The sequence below is a fragment of the Megalops cyprinoides genome, chromosome 2, assembly GCF_013368585.1.
Source record: "Megalops cyprinoides isolate fMegCyp1 chromosome 2, fMegCyp1.pri, whole genome shotgun sequence".
Classification (NCBI taxonomy): Eukaryota; Metazoa; Chordata; class Actinopteri; order Elopiformes; family Megalopidae; genus Megalops; species Megalops cyprinoides.
This window is the reverse complement of record NC_050584.1, coordinates 15,126,238-15,151,612: the sequence shown is the minus strand read 5'-3', so window position 1 is coordinate 15,151,612 and position 25,375 is coordinate 15,126,238. Positions and strand designations below refer to the sequence as shown.

At 40.6% G+C, this 25,375-nt stretch overlaps 1 protein-coding gene across 3 annotated transcripts in view; it reads right to left on the bottom strand.

Annotated features, from left to right (window-relative positions):
* The window catches only part of ctnnd2a (catenin (cadherin-associated protein), delta 2a), a 271,850-nt gene that overhangs the window by 159,532 nt on the left and 86,943 nt on the right, over window positions 1-25,375 (bottom strand). For all 3 annotated transcript variants that reach the window (XM_036520857.1, XM_036520856.1, XM_036520858.1), the window contains one exon: window positions 22,922-23,034. In XM_036520857.1, coding sequence (XP_036376750.1) covers window positions 22,922-23,034 — 113 coding nt within the window. The remainder of the gene's footprint in view (window positions 1-22,921; window positions 23,035-25,375) is intronic.

The window sequence follows — 25,375 nt, the reverse complement described above, 5'->3', positions numbered from 1 at the left end:
GTCTATTAAGATGCTCCTGGCAGCAGAGAGACTCTGTTAAATTCACAAAGACCTGGACTGAACCTGCTGATTCATTCCTCCACCAACACTGCAATAACCATTCTGACTCAGTGGCATAAAGCTCATCGGAGACTGACGCTTCTTTGGTCCATTGTAGCTGAAGGACATTCCTGTAGTTAAAGCATAGCAAAGCATAGCGGCCACTATCTAAAATAAATATAAGAAATAGAAATACAAAAAAGTTGTTGAGCTGTAGATAATATGCAACCATGTGAATAACAGTTGCTGTTTATATGCACATATGTGTCTGTATGTAGGTGTGTGTGTGTGTAAAATTTAATACGACATGTAAAATTTACATATAATCCATGTCAATCAATGTCACAGGCAGGCAATATCATCAAATCTGATTAAAGCTGTATGAGAAAATATACCCCAGGTAAAACAGATGCTTGAAAGTCCAATGCATTTTTTAGTCATCCTTCTGACGGGCCACCGACTTGGCTGCTTGGTGCCTCCAACCAGACACTTCCATTTGGCCTTGTTTTTCAAAACCATGCTGGCTTTTTTTTCCAAGTGGGCTTCAAATGTATTTCAAGTTCAAACTAGATATCTGTAATATCTTTTTTTCAGAGAGTGGCCTATGTGCTCTTAAATGTCTAAATTCAACCAGGAGGAAGGATCTGTGGCTGGTGCTGACAGAGGCAAACTCACAATGGGGGAAGTGGGTTCCTGCTGCCTGAGTGAAGCTCCAGGAGCCCCGTCTTATTGAACTCTCAGCCTTCGCTCAGCATGAAAAGCTCCCTCGCTGTGACCCCTGAGACAACACCGAGGCCAATTACGCTCTCCCACTGCTCTCCCTGACATCACCGCGTTCAGGCAGGTTGCCACAAGGAACCACTCCCATGTGTCCCCCTTTCCTGATCTCCTTGATCCCCTCCGTCTCCTCTCCCAAGGAATGACCTTCGCATCTTAAAGCATTCATACTGTGAATGACCACGGATGCAAAGATTTTACTCCTTGGAGATACTTCTGTGTATGTACGCCTCTGAATTCAGACCCAAAAAGTGTTTCACGTGAAAAATCATGCTGAGCTAGCAATGTTTGTGCAAGACTGATATCACACGGTCAAGGTAATAACTATGCAAACTTTAAATGTTACAATCCCGTTTTATTACAAGCATTTCAAGTATACCTTGATCAAACGCTTTAGCCCCTGTCAAATTCGCAATAAATATTTTATTAGCATCAAATTTCACAGTATGTAGTGGAGAGGGTGGGACAATGAACAACAGATGGCAGATTCTCATTGTTTTATAAAGCTCAGCATTTACGTATGTGATTGCATTATACTCCATTCAGGAGGTACGGAATATGACTCAACAGTAATGGAGAATAAGACACATAGGTCAGTTACTATAAAACTAATGGCTTTAAAAAAGACACTAAGTAACTCATACCATTTCACTCTATTGTGGAGCACAATATAAAATTCTTGCTTAGTTTCTTATTTAATACAAGAACAGGTTCGTCTGAGATTGCAGTTGATAAGTATACACCCTTGTAATACAGTTACTCAGCAAACAATGTTGGATTAATCAATGTTTGAGGACTCCAAGAACCCAACAATGAATAAAAAATGCCAACAGAGAGAGGAAATGTAGCAACCTGAAGAGCAACCATTTCCACAGTATGTCAGTTCAGGAACCTTTTTGATTTTGTTAGGTTTAGACATAGTGGCTGCACAGAGATGTGCTGTGCTGACCCTGCCTTTTCCCCTGCCAGTCAGAATGCATATCTGTGCAGTACATCTGCCAGGCAGCAAGTTAGGGCAGGGACCTGTGAATGCAATCCCCACCCCAACCTCCACCATCCATCTAATAGATGCATGTGAAAACAGGACCGGTAATGGGAGGAGGTGGAGAGATCAAAAATCACGAAACAACAGTGGCAATATTAACTAAACTTGCGCCTTGGTGCATCAGATAATTGTTTGTCAGGGCTACAAACCGCTGAATAACATCACAGCCGGGAGTTCTTTACAGATCTTGGCTCTTATTGGCAACAGTTAACAATACTGCCCCTGCCAGAACTGAGTCAGGGGCTGAAATGGAGCTCAAATGTGTAAATACCAATTATGATTATGCATCATAACCCCTAAACTCATCTATCCACTTCAAACTGCATTAGTCAATGATAATTTCCTATAAATTTAATCAATTTGCCATGGACACTAAAATAAGTAAACAAAATGGCATAAGCATGTGCATACATAACATACCTATAAATAAATGTAGCATACTTCTCTGGTTCATTTTCACTAAATGTTTCATTTTGATTTAGATATACACAAGGCACAGCACCACAGAACTGAGGTTTTAATTAACCTGTGTGAGCTGCAGGCTCCAGTCATTGCAATTAATCACAAACCTTTTCATGTCCAAAGGACGCCTGCACTACCATACAACAGAGAGACCCCTGCATATTGTAAAACATTGTAAGCAAACTTCAGGTCATTAGATGACTGAGCTCCTTAACCCCCGCACTTTACACACTCAAATTCACTTTTCTTAAAGGTCATTAAACCATTTGTATTCATAGAAGGAGGACAACGTCACCCATTAAGGCAAACATAAGCTAGCCATAGCTAGCCATAGCATGCCATTCATGACTGGGATGTTGCTTTCCTTGACTTGTAATTGGCATGTGATTAACTTTCATAGTAATACTCTAATCAGAGAAAATTCCATCAGCATGGTATCGTGGCAAAACCATCAATGGTCAAACCCACTTTCACCTTTCTTGCACTGTCTTGATAAAAGCCTTTAAAACTGTCTGAGGCTCCTGAACTAACTGATCGCAGGACCTCCCACAGATCTTTAAATCTCCAAACCAAGGTGGCTACAAATGCAGTCAAGAAGTGACGAATGGCGCTGCTCACTGATACACCAATGTCAGATGGGGTGGTCTCTTACAATAAAGCCCAAATTGTCACAGCAGCTCCCCAGGACTAATCTGGGGAAGTTTTTCTTCTGTCAAAAAGTAGAGCACCAGCACTGTTAAACACTGTCCACGCCTGTCCACCATGACATGAGATAATGAGTCAATTCGGCAGACTCCAGCTAGGGAAGAAACAGCTATCCAAGAAGCGCATAAAGGAACCCTCTACCCCATCTGGGTGAAAATACTAACCCAGTGAAAGTGACTTGGAGAAGAGAAACCATGGGGTGTTAGTTTTTTTTTTCTTTTTTCTTTGTCCTGCAGAGAAGGCTTTTTGCTGAACATAACAGCGGCTGTGAAGCCTGAGAAAAGGAACCATCCCTTATTCTAACTGCAAATGCCTCCAAAAGAGAAAAGAAGAAACAAACTCAGCTGGAAGGTCAGTCACACAGTCATTCAAGACAAGAAAAGGAGGGCCAGAAGAAAATGGCCACACAGCTTGGGAAGAAGGACAGACAGAGGGAGAAAAGGGAAGAGAAAAGAAGAAAGAAAGGGTGAATGATGCCGTTCTTCCTTTAACAGTCTTTGCCCCCCTTTTTTACCCTGGAAAAAAAAAAAATCAATACTTTTTTCCCCTCTTGTGTGATCTGGAAGTGTAAGGAACACACGGGAAAACATGGAGAGACAGATGAGCTGGGTATGGTACTGGGAAAAGAGAGGAGAAGGGTATTTTTAAGAGATGCTCACTCTTTGTTTTCACATTTTGGAGAAACTAGAAAGGGTAACAGCTTGGGAGCAGACTGACATCTTAGAGACCAGCACAAGACTGTTTTGGAGGTATAAAAATGGCAGTCGGACACATTTGGCTGATTGGTAGTATGGACTCGTGACTCAGGGGAAAAAAGCTGAAATTCTTTAGAGGGGGGGATGAAAAGCCTCCATCAAACTAAGGGAAAAAAGTTGTCATTCCAGTGACAAGAAACTGTTGCCCGCACAGATAGATGTTGGTATCTTTTTCAGAGAGAATGTCTGTTGGTGCTCCTATGTGTGTGCTACTTGCAGGAACGGATCAAGTGAGGGGCACATACAACGCTTGCTCTCCAAAGATGAGGTGGGTTTGCCGCATCATTTCCCCTCCATCCCCCAGGCCATCGTGGATGTAAACTGAAATCTGGAGCTCTGTGAGTATTATCCCAGGGGTGACTGTGTGATCCAGTATGAGAGAGCCCTGGATTGGCTTTAATGAGTGCATTTCAAAGTCACTCTTCTCCAGCAAGAACTGGGACGTGGTGGTGCTGGGACACACAGCTCATTACTGAATGAAAGAAGCACTACAGAGAATAAACCTAATCGCACACAAAAAGCCAGCAAACCGAGCAACCTAAATTTCATCATTTAGTCCACTCGAGCATTTATTTGTAAATTCACAATGTGAATGCCCCAAATACTTCCTCCTTAAATGTACCTAGTTACACACAGTTAACATTTAATTCCCCTCCTACATGAGCACAGAGAGGATGTGGCTCATTACAGTCAGCAGTTTCTGAAATCCTATCCTGCTTCGGCATGTGCTTGGTGCACAGACAGTATTTCCCAACCAATGAGAAGGTGGCCTCATGCTGACCTCGCCGTATCCCCCTCCATTGTTCCTGGTCCCACTGGAGACACCAGCAGCTGCTCCCTCTTTCAGTCCCACTGTCGTTAAGCATGGAGATCCACTTTGATGCTGGCTTAAATTGAGATGTGTAACATCTGACAGAATGAACCCCTCTGTGATATAGCGCCTCCCTCTGCAATAGCCTGCTGAAACCGTGTAACGATTCTATTTGCTATTACTGTATTATTACTGCACAGATCTTCTCACAGATAAATTTATTCCCCTTTAAAATTGCCCTTTGATAGTAAACAAAATTTGGAGCTCTTTAAGAAAAGAGCAAAGTCATTACACTGTGAATAATGCAACTTTAAGATCAAAATATGTAATGCCAATAGAAAGCGTGACTTTCAGATATAGGAGATTATAGGCAAAACATTAACGTCATTTGAAACTCTGCCAACAGCTACAAAACTTCCTGCTGGTCTGCAGTAAAACAAACAGGTATTCCTTGCTAAAGTAAACTACAAGTAACACACAAACAGATGTGAAATATAGTAAAAAAATATCTCTTTTTTCATCTGACTTAGTACTCTGTCACCCAAAGTAAAGTAAATATATCCTTACTATTAGGGATAATATCATATTTATATGTTTTTCAAAGCTGATATGTAATGAAAATCAATTTGAGTTAGTGTTTGTGCCAAACATCACTGTGTTTGCATAATTATGCATTTTGACAACCTCTCTAAAGCTCATTACCCTGAAGAAAATGTTTTGACATTTACCTTATTTTTATGATGCGGATACAGTCCAGGCCCAGCTATCTTTATTTAGGATTAAGTTCAACCATAAAATTAATTGAAAAAACACATTCCTGTGATGAACTATCCATAAACACACCCAAAAACAAAATTAAAGCAGGTCCACAAGCAGCAATTCTCTTAAACTGAGAAAGTGCATCTATGGACACTTCCATTTCCAACATTTCATTTACATATTATTCAAAATATTACGCAAGTAACCATATATTGAACAGGATGTGACATCTCATTCGTATATGGTGCAAATTTTTTTAATGATCAGATGTATTTCAAAATAGACAATCAATATTTATATTATATATTTCTTGTAATTTTGTGGAAAACAATGTTGACTGCTAAAAGTCCTTAATTAGCTAGCTATCAAGTTAGTTATCAAGGCTAAAAATATTTTGAACTCCTGCACAAGCTAGCTAGAAAATTGTATTTATTTTCAACAAACCATAAAGTTAGGTGGCCAGCTGGCAACTTATATTGAAAAAGCTATTGAAAAGTTTGAAGACAGTTTAGCCAGCTGGCAAACTCATGAGCTAGCCATTGCACTTACTGTTGGTTTAATTAATTTTTAACAGACTTTAAAAATACCATCTCTTGGGAAGAGGAATCTGCAAAAGAATCTGACTCGCTCTACAACACTGATTAGCATTATTACCAATCTTCTTGCTCCATTTACACTACAGGTAAACCTTTTCATCGCAGGCCTTATGCCACCTCCACAGCTGTATGAAAGCCAATGCAAAAAGGTGGTATGGAGCTGGCTAAGCTTTTTTGTGGTACATTTTTGCATACATATGATGGCAGCATGAAAGGTGGCATGGAGGTGTGAAAGGGGTTTTTGAACTACATTATGGCACACCCATGCTAGCTTTTGTACCACTTGGTTTACTGCAGTTCTTATTCAATGTCTTGTCTTTTCTTACTACAATGTAACGTAGGTGTATGTAGCTTTATATAGTACAATCACAGAATTTTGTGTTTTGTTTTTTGAACAATTTCACAAATGTAAAATTTCCACCTACTGTAAGTACTTCCTACTGAAAATCCACCTCCACTGGAAAGGACCAGTAATAGGATGCAATTGATAACTGTGATTAAAAGTCAAAGCGTCCTGGGTAAACACCTCAGACAACTGGAGATGAGAAAATATGATGTGGTTCTTAGCCATGACCTCCAAGACGACGGAAAGCATTGGCCGGTCCAACAGAGAGTCAGGCCTGGATGTTCTGGGTTTGTCATCACTGGTCTTAATTATTCTATAACCGCTAATGTGCAGCAACACGGCTGACAAGGGATCGCACCCTCATCGTAAATAATTGGAGTGAGCCGAAATGCATTTGCTACAGGCTTCAAACAAAGTGCGGAGGGCCTTTACAACTTAATAGGTGGCAGGCCACGGGGATCAGAGAAGTGCTTGCATCAGCCCGATTGCTCCTGCAATAGGAATCAGACGCAGGCACAGCTTGCAGATTTATGCACTGCTTGGCAGAGTGCTGGCCTTATCTGGGCTGAGCCACTATCTAGTGTTTGGACAAGATAAGCACACATTTGCATTTTTTATGAGATTTCAGTGCCCCAACTTCCTTGCAGATGCTCTTTTGACAGATATAATAGGAGCTATAAACACCTTCTTCAGACAGGGCTTACTGCACCATGCACTGGAGGTACTACCCGCATCTGCCCACAGCCTGCTGGACCACGTAGGCTTCCCTGTGATCCACTATTACATTACAAAGCAGGCCACTGTGGATAAAAATTGCTGGTCAATAAACACAACAAAGCAGGACTAACCGCAACGTGGAGGGTCATATTGTTCGCTATACTTTCAATTTTTAGCCCTCTGTGTAGATAATCCCTGGACTAATGTGCATGATGTGCATGCTATGACTAACTTTAGTGAATTATTTCATTTGTAGATCTGAATAAAATGTAAATTGCCACCAGAGTAAAGAAAACTGAAACAAAGTCCTCTGTGTAGTCTGCACGTACACGTATTATTTCATATCCTAGAAATTTAAAAAGATTTACCGTGACTCAAACACGATTACAATCTACAGAAAAGGTTAGCATCCCCTAAATATATATATATTCTCCAAGCCATTTCTATTCTCAAATGAATCAAGACAAAGACAATAGTATAATGTCACAGATTCTAGGAAATACATTGTAAAACATTCAACAGGACAATTTGAAAAAGACGGTAGACTGATATTATCACAATGTTTGTCATTTCATTATAAACCCATTTTCACAGACCAAATGCACCATGTCACAAACAAAACAAATCAAGATAATTTCCACTAACCAAAGCTGCAAATTATCCATCAACAGGTTTCCAAGTAAGTTTCTAAGCATTAGAAACAGAGAACTGTCATTGCATTCCCATAGAGTAAGGGTGAACTGTCAACAGCAATAAATCATGATTGACATAACTATTCTGAGAAAAAATATGCTAATTGATATCCAGAGAATTCATTTGAAGCTGGTTGTCTCCCCAAATGGCATGCAAGCTGTGGCCTTTTTAAACGTCAGAAGCTGTTGGCATGCACTCACCCACAGTGTCTTGGCTATCGATCTAGATTTGAGTGCATGACTCAGACCAAGCCAGTACTCTTGTACTTTGGAGTCTTGCATTTAGCAAAGAGGAGCGCACAATCTACTACAATTTGTTTTCAATACCTGTAAAACTAACATTTGTTTTATAACCATTATGGAATTGATCATCAAAGAAAGGCGTGGCACGTAACTACTGTGAAAGGTTCTCAGTTTTTTCCCTTTGTTCAGCTGTGATTTTTTATAAAATGAGGATTAATTAATGATGGCCTCATATTTTTTTAAAGACTGTCACGTATTAAATGTCAGTTCTCTGCCATACAAGGATTCATGTCAGCTTCATATAAGCTGATATCGGGTTATGTTAGTCATAGACAGTATCAGAGCTAGTATTGCTGAAGGGGTAAGTCTCTGTCATTTGCTGAAGTGAAACTGAACAAGAGTGATGTCGCAGGTACAGTAACTTTTCCTGTGTAATGAGTAAGCTGTGTAGCACTGTGCTTAAGGAACTGAAGTCAGGATCAGCAGGTTGCAAGTTCAAATTCTAGCTGGGGTTCTGCTGCTACACAATGTACTAGAAATATCTTAGCAAATCTGTTCACTTATAAATGGATAATACATAAGCTCTGGCTCTGGACGAAGGCATTTCCAACGTTTATGAGTCATTACATGGATACAAGAAGCTGCAAGGACCCTCTGTACCAGTTCAGCCATCTCATAGGTATAGGCAGACATTCTATGGCTGTATTACAGCTAACAGACAATAAAGTTCATGTTTCAACAAATGTTTTTCCCCTGCCAGAGACCACTGACCCACCTACTGTAGGATATTGAATAAACAGCAGTATTATGGACAAAAATGTAGGAACAATCTCTGTTGTAATTGATACAATTGCACACAGATATCCTGGGAGGGATATTACAACCTATGCAAAAAATTCTGCTGAACCTTGAAATATATCCAGCTAATGTAATGGATTCTTACTGATGTAGATTTAATTATTTATTTATTGACAATGATGATGCCTGAAAACCAATTTTATTCATATTTACAGAGGTCTGTTTGTCAAAGTGAAGATGATGATGGGCCTGATGAAGTGCCTGGGGAGATGTACGCGCTCGGTCAAGCCAAATCCGGTTTAGGTACTTCAATCAACCCTGTTTGCAGCTGCAAAACTGACTACTGCATTAGTTAAGACAGGTGATGCAGTTGCACACATCTAATGGACCATTATTAGCAAACACCTCTCCCACACCTCTAAATGCTCAATCATAAATCTTGATCAAGAGCAGATAGATAGGACATCTGATTAACAAATGTTTCTACATCTGTCTTCATCAGGAAGGTTAATTAAGCATGTTGCCCACAATGAGATAAATAATTACTTCCTCTGTTTTCGTTTACATTGGAAATTAGGTGGGCTTTCAGGAAGTGCAGTTAGGGCCAGCCCATCTGTATCAAGAGTAGCTGAAGTCTTTTTACTCTAAAACAGATAATTGAGGTCAATTTGATTTCTTCACTAGTTATGCTTCTGTGTGTATGTGTACATGGGTATGTGTATGTTTTCCTTTTTCTCCCTCCTTTAAAATGTGCAGTATAATCTTTTAAGGTACAGTACACGTAAACCCAAACTGTACAGTATATCTCCATGAAAATACAAACAGTTCCAAGTCTCTATCTTTGGCAAAATACTTAACCTGACAGAGGTCATTTTCATTCTCTTTAAGTCCATGGCAAATATACATAAAAAACACACCAGCAGTGGCCCTTAGCTACTTTTAACACAACGGCCTGATTTTGCTGGCTTGTGAGTTGAGAGGTTCTGTGGAGAGGAGGTCTTACCTTGAATGGCATTAGCAGTTTCACAGTAAGTGCAGCACATGAGAATGGATCTCTGTGCCCCAGTGACTTCACGGCTCCAGCTTTTCATTAACGTAAATTAAGTTAAGACTCTGCATCTACCTATTGAAAAGAATCCTTACCTCCTCTCACACTTCTGACTGAAGTGACACAATTAAAACCAGTGGTTATATACTTCCCCACACTTAAAATAACTACACATTGATTGTTTCATTGATTAAAGAAGCAAGAAGTCTAGAGCAGTCTATCAAACCTCATTTCATCCATAGAATGAAATATGTGCCAAAGCCTATGTTGTTATCAACCCTCCAAAGACATATACTGTAAAGCAATACCATTTATGTCCTTCATCCAGTGAGTTACAGTAATGGGTAAAATGCATTCTCAGTAAACTGCCACATTACATTCTTTTCACAGACAGAATTGTGATTAAAATAAATGTTTTTTTTTTGTCATTAACAAAATGAAATGATTTTCACCATGCTCTGCAAAGCGCTGTGGTTGTTTATTGCTTTAACAGTATAATGACCCATCATCAAGAGAGGTCTCTCATTAATCAGAATCATTTGAACAAATACCTCCATATGTCTGTGTTGCTTTATACATCATTTGGATTGTATAATGCTATTCTCGGTTCTGTACTATTTTCAAAGAAAGAACTTGTAAACGTGCCTGAGCAGTTCCAACAATCGCATTGCTAAAATGTTTGTTCGAATTACAATACCAATTTACCTGGATTCCTTCTCTTCCCTAAAACCACCTATCCGTGCCTTTCCCTGTACTAGCTCTCCATGTAAGAGCCATTACTGCTGAAGATTCAATATTCTAAAGTTAGCCATTGCAATAATGAGCACGTTATCCAAACCTAATTAACTGCAAGATGGTGTAAGTTTTAAAACATGCTGTGGATTTGCTATTGCTGTGATCAGACAGACCCGGGATCACACAGAGCAACACTGTCAATAGTCCTATACTCTCTTTAGTGAGCTCCTTATACAGATCAGTAGACACTGCTCTTATTAGACAACACAAAACTGCAACAGATGTGGTCCTCATTGTTAAATGGTTTTGCCTTCAGCGATCACATCTGTGCTCTGACGGAATTACTAGGATAAACCCTTCTGAATGCTGAATGAAAATGCTCTGACACCAAACAAACAACAATCAGTTTGAAATGAGTATTAACATAACATTTTCCTCTGGGGAAAAAAAAAATGAATATGGGTACTACATTATACACCTGGTAATCCAAAAATAGCAAAGATTATGAACCAACATGGAATGACCAAGCTACCAACAACATTTATGCTTACAAGTCAATGACAGGGTATATTTCTCTTGCTCAAATTTTAGTGGTGCATTAAATCACTGCAATGGAAAGCCAGCTAAGCCTTGTTATTTCAGACCAACTTGGTTCTAGCCTGGCTTAGCACAGTCCTCCCAGTGGAAAAGGCTGTATTACTGTAGTAGTTTTCAGATTCTTCCACTGGGCTGCATAATTCTAGCAACAAACACTTAGCACCCTACACATGCAAAATTCTATCATTGTAAACTGAGGACCAGCTCAGCCTCTGATGTCAAGGCTTGTCCCCGTTTCCTCTGAACAGCTCCACCTCTTGTTGGTGACCTTTGCTTAAAATGTGACTCCATCAATACGCCACATCCTTGAATGCAGAACAGTGTCACCGTCTGCTAATAGGTCATTTTAATTGCTCTCTCAATGGCGATAGGATGGAGATGACCTTATGTTTATTGATTCGTGTAGACTCTGATGTTAACACACCTAATTCAAACAGTGCACTGCTCATCCTCGACTTCAGCGCTGGCGCTCTGTTACTGTCAGCCTCAGCATCACCGTCACTCCGCAGGGTCCGTCCCTGAGCGTCAGCCACACAGCCACAGAGTCCAACGCTGTCCTTCGTCCAGCCACTTTGTGGGGGGGGGGTTGGGGGGGTGGGGGTGACAGGGACATCCATCAGAGGGACGGAGTGACGTTTTGGCTGGCAATGGCTCTAATGCAAGGCTGTGAAATGATTCCTTTATGATTTAATTATCGAACCCTCTGCCACGCCGGCTGGCCTGAGGTGGCGGCACCTGGCTGACTCAGAGAATAAATACCAAGGTTGGCAGCACATTCGGGGAAGCTGGGCATGTGTTGCATAATGAGCAGGATGCTCCTGCAGAACACCTTTCTACAAGAAATCCGATTTTACCTCAAATGACACGGATCCTAACCCTGCCTGGCCTGTTATCGAGGATGTTTCCTACCCAAACCTCACTGAGGAGCAAACTGTTTCTCGAAAAGCTTTATTTTGAATTCCTGTGTCTAACCAATCCAAAACATAACAGAAATGGAGCAGAAAAGAACTGAATAGAACAGAAAAACAAATGGTTAAAAATAACAAAACAATGCAAATTAGGTAGAACGTGAATGACTGAAATGCATACTTTGTGATCTCCATTCCAAGGGCTTTGTTGCGCCTGAACCTGTAGGTTCTGTGAAAAGAAACTAGGGGGGAGATCTAGAAGAGCAACTTCAAAGAGACCAGTTCAATCAAGATCTCACTATGGAGCAGCTATCTGAAATGAAAGCGAACACAGGGGCATTCTGATGAGCTTAAATTTCCACCATTTCTACAGTGTCCACTCTTGCCACTGGACGTATGTGGGTTAATTCCCTGTGAGCACTTTTAAATAGCCCCACACTGCCTCTGCTTTGAACCCCCGAGGTCCGGAGGCGCACTAAGGGCTCTGTGATGGTCATGTGGCATACCCATGGGTTGCAGCACAGAAATCCACAAAATTTCTGTCTCTGAGCCATCCAGGAAAGACCTGCCTCCCGTACACTATAAAAGTGGAAGCCCTGTGCATATTTCTTCTGCGGGAATCAAACATGTCTGCGTCCAATAACTGCTGTGGTGTTATTCATACAGGTCTACACCAAGGCACAGATATGGATCCTAAACTCACCAACCACGCAATTACTTACTAAAAGGGTTCAGACAAGCCCATTACTGTGACTAAACACTTACTTAATCCTGAGTAAATAATGTCATACAACTACAAGAATGACACCAATGTGCACAGCAATTTCTGCCCATTGATTATCCTGGGGGGAGAAAAGGGGGAAGAGTGAGCACTTCTTTCTTTTTCAGCATACACATTCTACTGGTTAAACCATTTTCAACCTTAAAATGAAATGCTTCGACTAAGCCATGTGCGGCACAGCCAAACGGTCAATATCTCAGAATCACTGTTTGTGGAAACATGATTACCAATCTTTTACATGGGCATATTGAGTATTGATCATTATAATTTATTCGAACAGCCGGGGTAGAGCTGTAGCCTCCAGCTGGCACTCTCTTTCCCAAAAGCCTCACATTCCAGATTTAAAACCATCACAGGTTTTACAATGTGCCTGATGCATTGTTCTTTTATATGGCAGAATGCTCAAAATACATTCTCATCACCTGACTTAGGAATATGCTGTTTATGACTGCACAGTCGTGCATGTTATGAAGGACATTTTTAATAATGGAGGACCACAAATCCACTTTTATTCTTTATTAACCTTCAATAAACTATCATCTGGGCAAGAATGTTTAGTAAAAGCTCATTTTAAGTTCTAAATAATTAACGGCAGTGTATGTATCATCTGGACGAATTTTGCTTATTATGAAATGTACAGAGTGAACATTAATGGGAACATTAACATGAAACGCACACTGTGCTGCTCTGAAAAATGTCCCAAGTGCATTGTGTTAGCAAACTTTACAGACTGTCAACAGATGCCACATTTATGGGGAAATGTGAGGAGGGTGTGCATATATATATTTATATCCAGTAAATATCCAGCTGTATAAATGGATAACATTGTAAAGAACTGTAACCTATGTAAGTCGCTTTGGATAAAAGCGTCTGCTAAATGAATAAATGTAAATGTAAATGTAAATGTAAATTATGTATGTATGTACATTATCTAGTTATTTTACTACTGGCGGGTCAAAATGGCAAATCCCTGTGAATAATGCTGTCAAGAAACTGCATTTATGCATTACAAAGTGGATCCAAGGCTGAATACATTCAGTTTATCTTCTTTGCATTTGCTTTACCGTATCTGAAATGATCTCTGTACTGCAAAACCCAGCACACAGTAGCGTGGCAGAAACAGACATATTGTACTACATCATCTCCTTCAAGAGAGTAAAATTGCCCTACATTGGGATTCCGGGAGGTGTCTCTGCCCACAGTTAACTGGGATACATTTCTAGCAGGAATCTGAGTATTTATGCCAGCAGGACTTGGCCAAGGTCTAGAGAGTTAAGCTGGCACTGTTCAGCCCCATCCCGTCATTCAGGGCCCACTGCTTTCATCCCGTCCTCCCTGTGACAGATCGGCCGCCAAATCAATATGCTCCGTCTTCACACACACATTGTACCGTGGAACTGTGACTACTGGCCCACTCAGCCGCCAGACACCCCCAGATCAGCCTCACATCCATTTGTATTGGGCCTTAGCCTCACTGTAAACCCCCCAGATGAGTCTCCTTCAAAGGCCTCGTTACTCAAAACAGCCAATCCACAAGTTAAATGGCAGGAGTCTTTAACCTTGCCACCTGTGTTTATCAACAGAACAGACCTTACAGATTGTATCTGGTACCGTGCTTTAGAAAGCTGCAGATAGCTTTGGCAGGAAAACAAACAGACCCACGAGGGGTCCTAATCTGTCAGCGGGCGCCGAGCATCTCTGATAACTTCACCTGATGGAAGGAAGGCGCTCTGCCCACCGAGGCTTAACATATGCTGACATCTGCCCTGCCGAGTGACCCATAGATCAGCCTTCAGCCCCGGCCACTGAGGTTTCAGACCAATACCGCTAACTGTGCTTGGAAACGAGGACTCGTCATAAATCAATGCAGCCTTCCCGTGCCTGACTCAGTGCAATTTAATGGATGTCTCTTCACTCCATGTTCCTGTTCACTTTACCCCGAATTAATATTATCCATTAATACCTGTACCCTGCCCGCATCAAATGGAAATGATTATTTTAAGCACAATAAAACATTAATTTTACAGGTCAGGCAAATTTCCTGAGTTATTATCTGTTCCATTCCATTTGCATATTAATTGCCAAAATGCCTGCTCTCTGACTTGTATTACAACATGCAAGGTAATGCCACTATAGCTTGTTTCACATTAACATTTAACAATGATACTGAAGTTTCCTTATCATTTTGCCCATGAATACATCAGGGAGCCTTCTACTTGTGCCCCACCAGCACCTTCACTTACAAACTGTGATACTTTATTTTGTTTTTCACAACACCACAGTGCATTTATTTGCTTCATATAGTATAGGCTGTTCATCTATAGTAAGGATCATCGTTTACATGGGTGTGCACAGCACTACAAACAATGTATATCAAAAAGGTTCTCTCCTTGTGTAATATGTCTGGAATCTTAACTTTACAAAAAGTTATTCCTATTAATTCCTAGAGAAAAAGGTTAGTGTTACAATAGCAAAATCTCAAATCTGATTTTGTCTTCTACAGAAAAAATTCTGTAAAGGCTGTAATCTGTAATACCACTGAAAGAATACAGCAAATTGAAATAAGTAGCACATTTTCACATGCTACATTATAGTCTGTGAAAATAGGAAACAGTAGATTAACATTATATAGTTGATGTTGTGTGATCCTGTGACTCATGGCTTATCTTTTTTTAAATACCCAGTCCTTATAATATGTCTATTTGCCCTGCGGTCTGTGCATAATTGAAAATCATTGGCTCTGTGTATCTCCAAGGCAGTCAAATTGTAATGGCTTTAACAATATGATTCTGCCAGTAATGCTATTCTTAAACTGAACATAAAGCTGCACTAAGTTACTACAGTCCCATATGAGCTTGGGGTTTAAGTAGCTTATTGCACCACTATAAAAGCAAACCTCCAAATGTCCTTCCATTTTTTCTGTTCATTGCATGTTAGCTGACACAGAATTTCACGGTTATACAGTGAATGATTTTAAAAGAATATGAGATGTACAAGGGAATGCAATCAGTTAATCCCAACATTGTGCAAACCCTATGAACAATTTGTGTTACATCCCAATATGGCAACCTCTCAAATGTGCTTTAAACATGCATTTAAACACGAACTAGTTGATGGGGGAATTATTAAATTATTAAGAATTTTGCAAACATTAACATGAATTAATATAGATTTCAGCAAGGTCTGTACGGTGTTTTCTTTTTTGCCGCCATGTACTTTATTTAAATAATTTGAGTGAACTCTCACTGAAAATCTTAAAACAGTATTGCAAATAAAAACATCCCTGTTTGGAAGATTGATTCTGTGTAAAGGAATACAAAAAAAAAAACACACAGGTATGAAGTGAGTACTGATTCACCAGTAGAGCTTTTCCACTTGGAAATTCATTTTAGTATATTATTGCACGGAGATGATTCACAGCCACACTATTATTCAATTTGAATAATAATTTATTGACCCTGTCTCTGAGCGATTCATGGTACGTGCTAAAAATACACCGTATGGGAAGGGAAAACTGGCAGTGAAACTGTCTGACAGCTTTTCCTTAATTCTCTCTCACTATGCTCCAGAGAAAGCATTTAGAAACAGGACCCCAAGCACCAGGGGGATATTTGGATGTTACATGGTGCACGAGCTAATCGCGTGAGCAGGTGTTTCAGAGGAACACCCTCGGTCTCGTACACAATGGCACCAATGCAGACAATTCATTAAGACCACACAGCAACCGAGATGACAGTGCACTGGGTACTTTAAGCCGGTGGATCGGAGAGAAGCTCTGACTGTTGAGACTTCCTCCACAACAGAGGCCTTGCTGACAGGAAATACTGTCACACAAAATCAATCCTCACCTCAGCCACCTTCCTGAAAGCAAATCTTAGGTACAGACAAACAGTGTGGTGTTTAACTGTTTTATTCAGGCAATGATGCACCAGCTAGAGTAATTTTAACGAGCCAAGAAATAAAATAGCGTTTTTTTAACATTCTTGCATACTTTCAAAGTGAGAACATTATGCTTTCCTACAAGTGCTAATTTCAACACTCCATATAGCAGAAGATTAACACTGCTCCACCGACGTCGTTCCTGCTGAGAAATTGGTGTCTGCAAAATGACTTTTTAATGACAAAGCAGGATGCACACACAATACGAGCCCACGCTCTCGCATCAGACGTCTCAGAAGACGGCCATGTCTATCAAGGCTCATGCAGATCAATCAGATGCAGCAACTTTCTAAGCCCAGTCAATGTGAGTGTTTCGCATCACCAGCTGCAGACACTGTGCCTATGGGAGCAGTTTGCTCTTGAGAGAGAGAGGGAGAGAGAGAGAGAGGAGTTAACTTTGTTTGGGGGGGGGGGGGGGGGGGGTAGTTGTTTCACGGAACTGAGGAGCAGTGCATGCACTACTCTTTAGACAAGCACTTAACTGATACAGCACTATTCACACTACAACTACAAAGTGTTAAGTAGGACACTGGACGAAATGGTGCAATGTTACAGAAATGGGTTTTTCCTAAAGTTGCGCATGCTTTGTTGCAATTTGAGCATTAATTGATATGCAATGCATATGACATAAAGTAGGTCAAGAGAAACTTCCTAAAGTCCCCATGCAGTCAGAAAATACTTTTTTTTCCTCGATTTTTCATGTTAATTGCATAGCAAGGGGATAGATGAATGCAGCTATTTTTCTGTTTATTTAATTATTAATTTATTTTACATGTTTTGTTGTTTTTTTTACTTAAGTTTTTAGACAAAAGAAGCATTTGGAAACAGAGTCCACATCCTCTTGCTTGAAAGAGTTAGATAAACAAGGACGTGCTAAGCTCAAAGCGCATGACGTCACAGCAATGTTCACATCAGAGGTGGGGCACAGACGCACACAATACCAGAGAACCAATCAACGTGTTGGATATACCTTGGATAAACCTCCAACAGTCTTTATCTTGCAGGTTGAGCAACTAAAAATGTACACATTTTCTGCTTTTCACAGTACAGTACTGAAAAAAACTTTATTATAGATCACTCTCACATGTACGTGACATTTGGACAGACAGGAATACACAGTCATCCTTATTTCCAGTTGACAATTTTTTTTAAACGGTGTCAGTGGGCACAAAACATGACTGAAACAACATTGCAGACCCCTAATCTATTCTACTGTACTACAGCTGTGCAGAATCTACTGTAGTCCTCTCATGGCAGTATGCATTTGCTTCTGGATTTGTGGCCTGCAGAATAACAGGCATGACAAACATTAGCCATGGTGGATCTAATTCAGAAATGACCTTTAACTGCGCACTGACGCATCTGCAGCACTCCAGCAGCAGGAGATGTTCAGGCAACAGTACAGACAAGCCTCCATTAGGGGTCAGGCTTTCACTCTGTCCTCATTGAGCATCTCCTGTTGAAAGGACCACAGATGGCTATATCTGCGTATTTGTCAATGTGGGATCGAAAAGATTTGGGTCCTCTCTGGCACTTCTTAAACCACGATGTCTGCATGATTAAGGGTCTGAAGGCTGTTTATTGTCTCATAACATGAAATAATATGGTGTGATGTTTTGCACTAGCTTCGATTTTCAGACTGAATGTGTACATCTGTAAATGTGTACACATTCATATTAAAACTATTGGCAACATTTTGTGAGCAAAGGCTTTTTTTTTTTTTTTGCAACAGGCACTGCAGATGCCAACGTCCTAAACAGCATGACCAGACAATCCCCTTGAAAATCTTATCCTATTGTAGAATATGGCATTGTGAACTTTGAAAAAGGGTTATACTAAAGAAAACACATATCTGCAAGCCTGTAATTATGTGAAATATCACAAACCAGAATAGAATGATAGTATTTTTGTTATGCTGCTCTCTTGTTGGTACAGTAGCTGGGCCCCTTTATTTTCACATTGGATGATTTAGCAGCTTTCCAGGAATGCAGATTTGTAGGGATTCATTTTGCTAATGATCATTGGTAAATGTGTTTGCCATGATTAAATACGCTTGCTTCTCTGCATGCAGACCCAGGCTGCATTTTGTTACTGTACCGAGCTCCACACTGATGACAATTTCTTTCCCCCTGGTAAATATGATTTAAGACTGTTGATGTACATACATTTTCTACCTTATACTTGCAGATTCATATTTCACCAATATTTACAAGTCTAAATTGATCAGTTGGTTGATCCAGAAATAATCTGCATACAAATATATCTAAATATTTGCACTCTGGAGCACCTAATACATAGCAATGGTGAGAGATCGACATTCTGGTGTTCTAAAAACACAGACATGAGATGCATTATGTAATTCTAACCATGGCTTGTCCTGCTAATACATCATTAGTCCTGGGCAGTCAGTGGGTCAAACGTAGTGTGTGGCTCTTGTCGGTGTCAGTTGGTGGAAACTGGGGCAATGTTCACACCCTTTAAGCCTGGATTACAAAATTTTTAATTCAGGCTCCCTGACCAGGCTCTACAAACAAGAGGTGAATGAACTGCTGTTTTCAAAAAGCAAACGCACATGGCCCATTTGTCTTCACCTCGGTGATCCACTCAAAGTTGGAAATGTTAAATGCTTTTGACTGCATAGGGATATTACAGTTACTAGAAAAACATAATTAACCATTCTGAATGTATTCATGGCAACTGTAATCAACGTCAGACTACCTGCGAGAGAACTGGACATCTGAATTTGTCCAAAAAATTATTATGTGTGACTCACACAGAGGCTACACTCCAGCTGACTAACAGCATATTGGCAAACAAGTTCAAACCTGGAGAAAATGCACGATTTGCGCTGCATTACAATGCCGGCTAATCTGAGGACTGTTTTCTCCTTGTTGTCAGTACATTCCTAATTTTTATGCCTTTTGTTCAAAGCCTTGCTCCTTTTATGCATGACACGCATCACGTTTGACAGAATCACTCATTCAACCTTATGATCTCTGAATCGATATATCCATCATATTTAAAAGATGAAAGCATACCTTATTCTAAATAACAGAAGTAATTGAGGAAAGTGGGTTTTTTTTTTGGTCCTTATTCACCAGAAATAACTAATCATGTCAGCAGCCTTGAAATGCAGCAGCATGGTGGGGAGTGGGGCATGCTCACTGAGAGTCTGCCCCATTCTCCTGAAAGCAGGCGTGACGGATGAGAGGTGTCGGTGGGGGTGGGGGGGGGGGGGGGCTGTTGGGAAGGTTCAGGGAAGATGCCCGCTGAGCCACGTGTCGCTGAGATAAGCAGCCTGCCCGTGACAAGGCAGCATGGCTCCCTGTGATGTCTGACAGGTCTCCCACCAGCACCCTCACCTCCGCCGCCAGGTAAGAGCACTGGAACATGTGAGCCAACTACCCCGCTTACTGACAAAGGAAAGACCATAGTCCGGCACCACCCCCAACTCAAGATCAAGACCTTACACTCTTAGGTATATTTAAGTGCTGCAGTAAGAGGCTCAGACTTGGAACCAGATGGCTGAGGCTCAGATTATGGGTGGTACGGTATCCTTTGGTAAATTACTCAACCTAAATTGCTCCACAAACTACTCGGCTATATAAATTAATGAACTGCTCCACAAAATAGCCAGCTATACGTATTAATGACAAAGGAGCCGCTTACCTCACCTAAGAAAGGGTTAAGCAAAATATAGAGTAATAAGTAAGTAAATAAATCTACAACTCTGAAATTAATTGTGAAATTAATTAATTAATTAATCAGAAAAGATATCAATAACAGGAAACTGTGTAGGGTTCAAGGTGTCCTTTGTTGAGCATGCATGCAAGTAAGGGTACAATAGACTTTTTTTTCCAGTTTTCCAACATGTAATGACTCCTAAGACAGTTAACTGCTAATTAAACGTGTACCTATTTCAAGAGTGAGTCTAAATTAGATTATTCAGCAGGCCTGAAAGGACTTTGCTAATAAAGCAAATAAACCACTTAAATGGAATAGTTACGAAGAAACAACACAGTATAGTGATTGAACAGTATGTTTTTACAATCCGTATATAAAAATATCTCATCTCAAGAGACTAAATGTCCACATAACTTAGTGAGAGGGAAATAATCACTTATAACTTAATACTTCTGAATATTTCATCAAAAGGTCAACATAAGGATGTCCCACAATTAATGATTCATCAATTATGCATTGCTCATCTGAAATGAATTGAGACATACTATTGACAGAGATGAAGTGCTTGTTCCTGAGTTGTGAAGTTTGCCTTAAATCCACACAACACAACTTACCAAAACTTTTTGTGAGTGCACCAAGAACAGAAAAAAATCTCTGCTTACTACAGTCCAATGGATTAAATTGGTATCATTTTAATGACACGGAAAGGGGTTGATAAATCAGGATTTATAGTCATTTACTTTTCCAATCAGGCCGTTAACTGTGAGCGATGTGCCTTTATGATGAAGAACCATGGAAGACAATGACCTGTTTCAAGTTTACTTAATGTCTTTTTCTGAGAAGACTCTGCTGATTATTAACTTTGAGCGCACTCCCCACGGCAAGGTCAGCTTTTCAGAGTTTGTGGAGCTCACGCCTACTGACTTTGTATGCCCTCACTGTGGTGCAGATGTGTGAATTTGTGATCTGCAATGCATTTGCAGCATCCAATGACCACATATTACCTTGTAATTCTGATTACGTTTAAGGAACCCTTACAAGTTCTGAAATTCATGTAAAGCTACAGAATCCCAGCTGGAAAGAACATCAGTTAAGCCAGTGCGCTATTCAAGTTCAAAGTCTTTAATCATAAGAGACACATACAAGAAGACATTGACACTTCCACTCTATCCTGTTGTTAATGTACCTTTGTTTGCATGAATACAATCTGCGCCCACTTTTGACTGTTACACAGTCAAACCGATAACTGGAAAACCTAACTAACCATTGCAACCTATCTACACCACTGCTTACACTTTAATTAATATTTCAATTGCAGGGACGCTTCCATAACAAAGTCAAGTTAATTAATTTCGGGAACCCTACTTCTCCAGAACGGGTGCTGTAAATGCACCTTTTGTCTTGGGTGCCCTTTAATTGGGCGACATTCCACCCTGGGCACAGGGCCATTCACAGACCATACAGGTTTTCCCTTCGGCTCCTCTTTGCGTTGCGTTGGCAAGGGTGTATGGAGAGCCAATGTGCTGCGCTTCCAGTCCCTCTGCACTGGGTAAAGGGGGGGAGGGGAGAGGGGAAGGGGCGGGGGGGTGGCAGGAGCGAGGACTCAGGTGCTGCTTCCTCATGCACTTAATTCCCTCCCCAGTGAGGCGGCCCGAGACCTGCTCCTCTCATGTGGAAACCATCCTGGCAACCTCCGGTGGCTCCCAGAGCGACAGGCTCCCCTGCACACCCCCACCACGCTCCAGCTCCGCTCACACGCGAGTTCAAGGGTAGCACTCTCTTACTAGGAGGCAGTGCATGAAATGTGTTCCAACAGGATTGCTCAGGCTGTTCAGAGAATCCAGGCAGTTTGACACGGCGCCAGTGCTGCTAGCGCTGTCTTATCTCCTCTCACTGAGGCTGAGTGGCCTCTTGTTTCAGCACCACCTATCAATCCCACTAGAAGGTGCAAAGCCAAGATCTGTTCAATGAAAACCTGGATATATTCTTACTATGAAATTAGTTAGAAAATCACTGGCAGAATGCACAACAACAGTATCAACTCCACTGTGAATGTGTTACCAAGATCTTTGGTTTTTGAAGTATCTTAAACCCCACTACAAATACGACTGCTATTATTACAGGCAAGTTAAACAGACAAGCACAGCAACCTGTAAGAAAAACATAATAATTTCATTGGCTGCATAGGACATCTGCACTGAATGATTGTAGGTGCTACCAAAGAAGGCTCTTTGAATATACATTCAGGAGCGCAACAGTGAAACCTAACTGAAGCGTAAAGTAGGCCCTGATTGCTAAAACTGCTCAAGCTCTGGACGCCTGGCTCTGGGTACTGTCATCACTGTCACCACACACAAGGAGGAATCCGGTGGGATGCGCAGGTCCCACTGCAGGAGTCTGGCTGTGAAACAAAGGGAGGGGGGTGGGGGGGAGAACGGGAGGAGGAGGAGGAGGAGACGGTGGAGGGAGCACCGCTCAACGTACCTGATGCTGCTCATGCTGCCAGTCTCAGATCCCAGCTTGCATCGCTCCAGTTGGGTGGCGACAATCTGGCGCTCTGCCTCCAGTTCCCGAGTGAGCCTCTCAAACTGCAGCTCCTGCAGGGTGACAGAGAGGAAGGCCCCGGCGTTAACGCGGCCGATCGGGGAGCTCTCACCTCCAAGAGGAGGGAGATGTCGAATCCCTCTGATGCGCTCCTTCGCGCGCTGTTTTCCCCAAGTTTAAAAGGCCAGAGGGCCTTTGGAGAGCAAATCTCATCAAGCGGCACTCTCAAGCCCTGGGGTCGGCATTGCTGCCGCTTGCTGCCTCCTTTTGATGTGGTGCTGCTGTATCAGAAATTAAAATACAGCGAGGTGGAGGGAACTCAGGGAGTTCACCATTCAGTCACATCACTTTGTTACTTGTTTGTTTTTCTTTTTACTAAAGCATTTCTCTTTTTTTTTGGTTATGAACAAACAGATTTTCAAAAAAAAAAAAACAGAATTAGCAGATAGCTATGGCAAATGCAAATGTCTCAACTAAATTCAAAGAGCATATGCAAAGTGTTCAGTGTTAATATCCATCCAACTTATTTATAATAAGATTTCCTTGTAAATGTTTTCCTTGTAAATTATTATTAATGCTTGCTGTCAAATTGCATGTCCGTGGAGGGAAATGGACATATCAAAATTCTAAACACAGACACACAATTCAGTCTCTTGGTGACTGGTAAGTCACAGTTCAATGCATTAAACCTAGAAATCCAAGAATAAAAAATATGTTTTGCCTTTCTGCTCTCATTATTGCAATGCATGAAATGATGGACACAAGATAAAACACAGTTTACACCAAGACCAGAAAATGACCAGGTTGCATTATTTTTATACATTGCGCCACAGAAATAATTCTCTTTCTGACAACTTCAAAAGGGGTTGAGTGTTAAATAATGTGTGTCTCAATAGCAGGCCTATTCATATGAAGAACAATTACGCTTTGGAGAAAATAACCATATGCAGATGTGTAAGTTCGATGTGTCTTACAATGAAGCAAGCATCTGAGTGCATTAACCCCCCAATAATCTCCAAAACAAGTCAAAGCTGTCATAACTGAAACAGTTACTGATATCACTGCAGTAGTTACTAAACTGCCACGGCACTAACGCCAAAGTGTTAATCATTTCACATAAAACATGTAAACAGAATCAAGATAGTTGAAACAGTACTGCATAAGTATTATACCACTACTGTGCCTTTGTGCATACATTTCTTGCATATGAGTATTGGATATTTTGTACCAGAATACTAGAATGATGTCCATGTGCATACAATACCCAATACTCTGTTTCACAGGTTGCATTTCAGGAGAGATAAGAATGATTAAACAGACACACAACACAACTGGAAGAGACTAACTAGAATGGACACTTGTTCTGCAAAAACAAAAATAAGTGAAATGCATTTTCTCTTTGGAAAGAAAAGTGAAAGAATCACTGAGGACAAGAAGATAAACTTAAATGTATAAATGATACATCAACAGAGGGAGCAGAAGTGCCCCATGTGCACAATGAAGGGCTCATCAATAACTACACAGCGTGGCAGTGCAAAAGGGACGTTGTTCTATATTCACTTCCTACGGCTAATCTCTTGATATTGGCTACGGTACAGCTGTTACTTCAAACGCAGAGATGTTGGTACAGCAAACAACTTGACATGAGAAAGAGCAAAGGCATGTAAGATAGACTGAGCAGATGAAGATTAACAAGTTAATTAATGGCCAGAACAGAGACAACAAGGACATTCAGTGACCAAAAGCAAGCAAGCACCAAAAATTACACTGGGAAAACACAAAATGACGCATAGCACATGGTAACGCTACAACTGCTCAGAATTAAAAAATAATAAAAAGAAAACGCATCATTCCAGAGTCCACTGAGTTGCTAAAGAAATTCAGTATGCAAATGTTTTCACTGCCAAAGAGAAACCCCTAGATGTTCAGTATAAATGCAGTTCCGAAGCTGTATATACCTACACTAAAATTCTCTCTACTTCAAAACTGCTGAAGTTCACAGGAAAAATCACTACAGTGCTTCAACTATTATTGTGAAATGTGTGAATTTAGTCTTCATGTCTTCTATGCTTCCTTTTATTTACTTCAAGTCAGTACACATTTATATGACTACATTTTCTCATTTTACGTTGTGCCTCATTTGCTGAAAAAGTACTGAAACATTAAAAAGTTTATAATTCATAGGATCAATGGTCTCTTTCTGTAATTTTCTCTTTCTCGTTGTGAAAATTCTGAATTTGAGTGGAACGTCAACCAGCAGCACGTGAAAAAGCATAAATTGATGCCAAGAAAATATATTTACGTTTAAATCTTGCATATTTGTGAATTTTATATTTGCACAGAAATGATAAAAAGCATTTACTGTAATAATCTACAATACAGTAGCGTCAATTA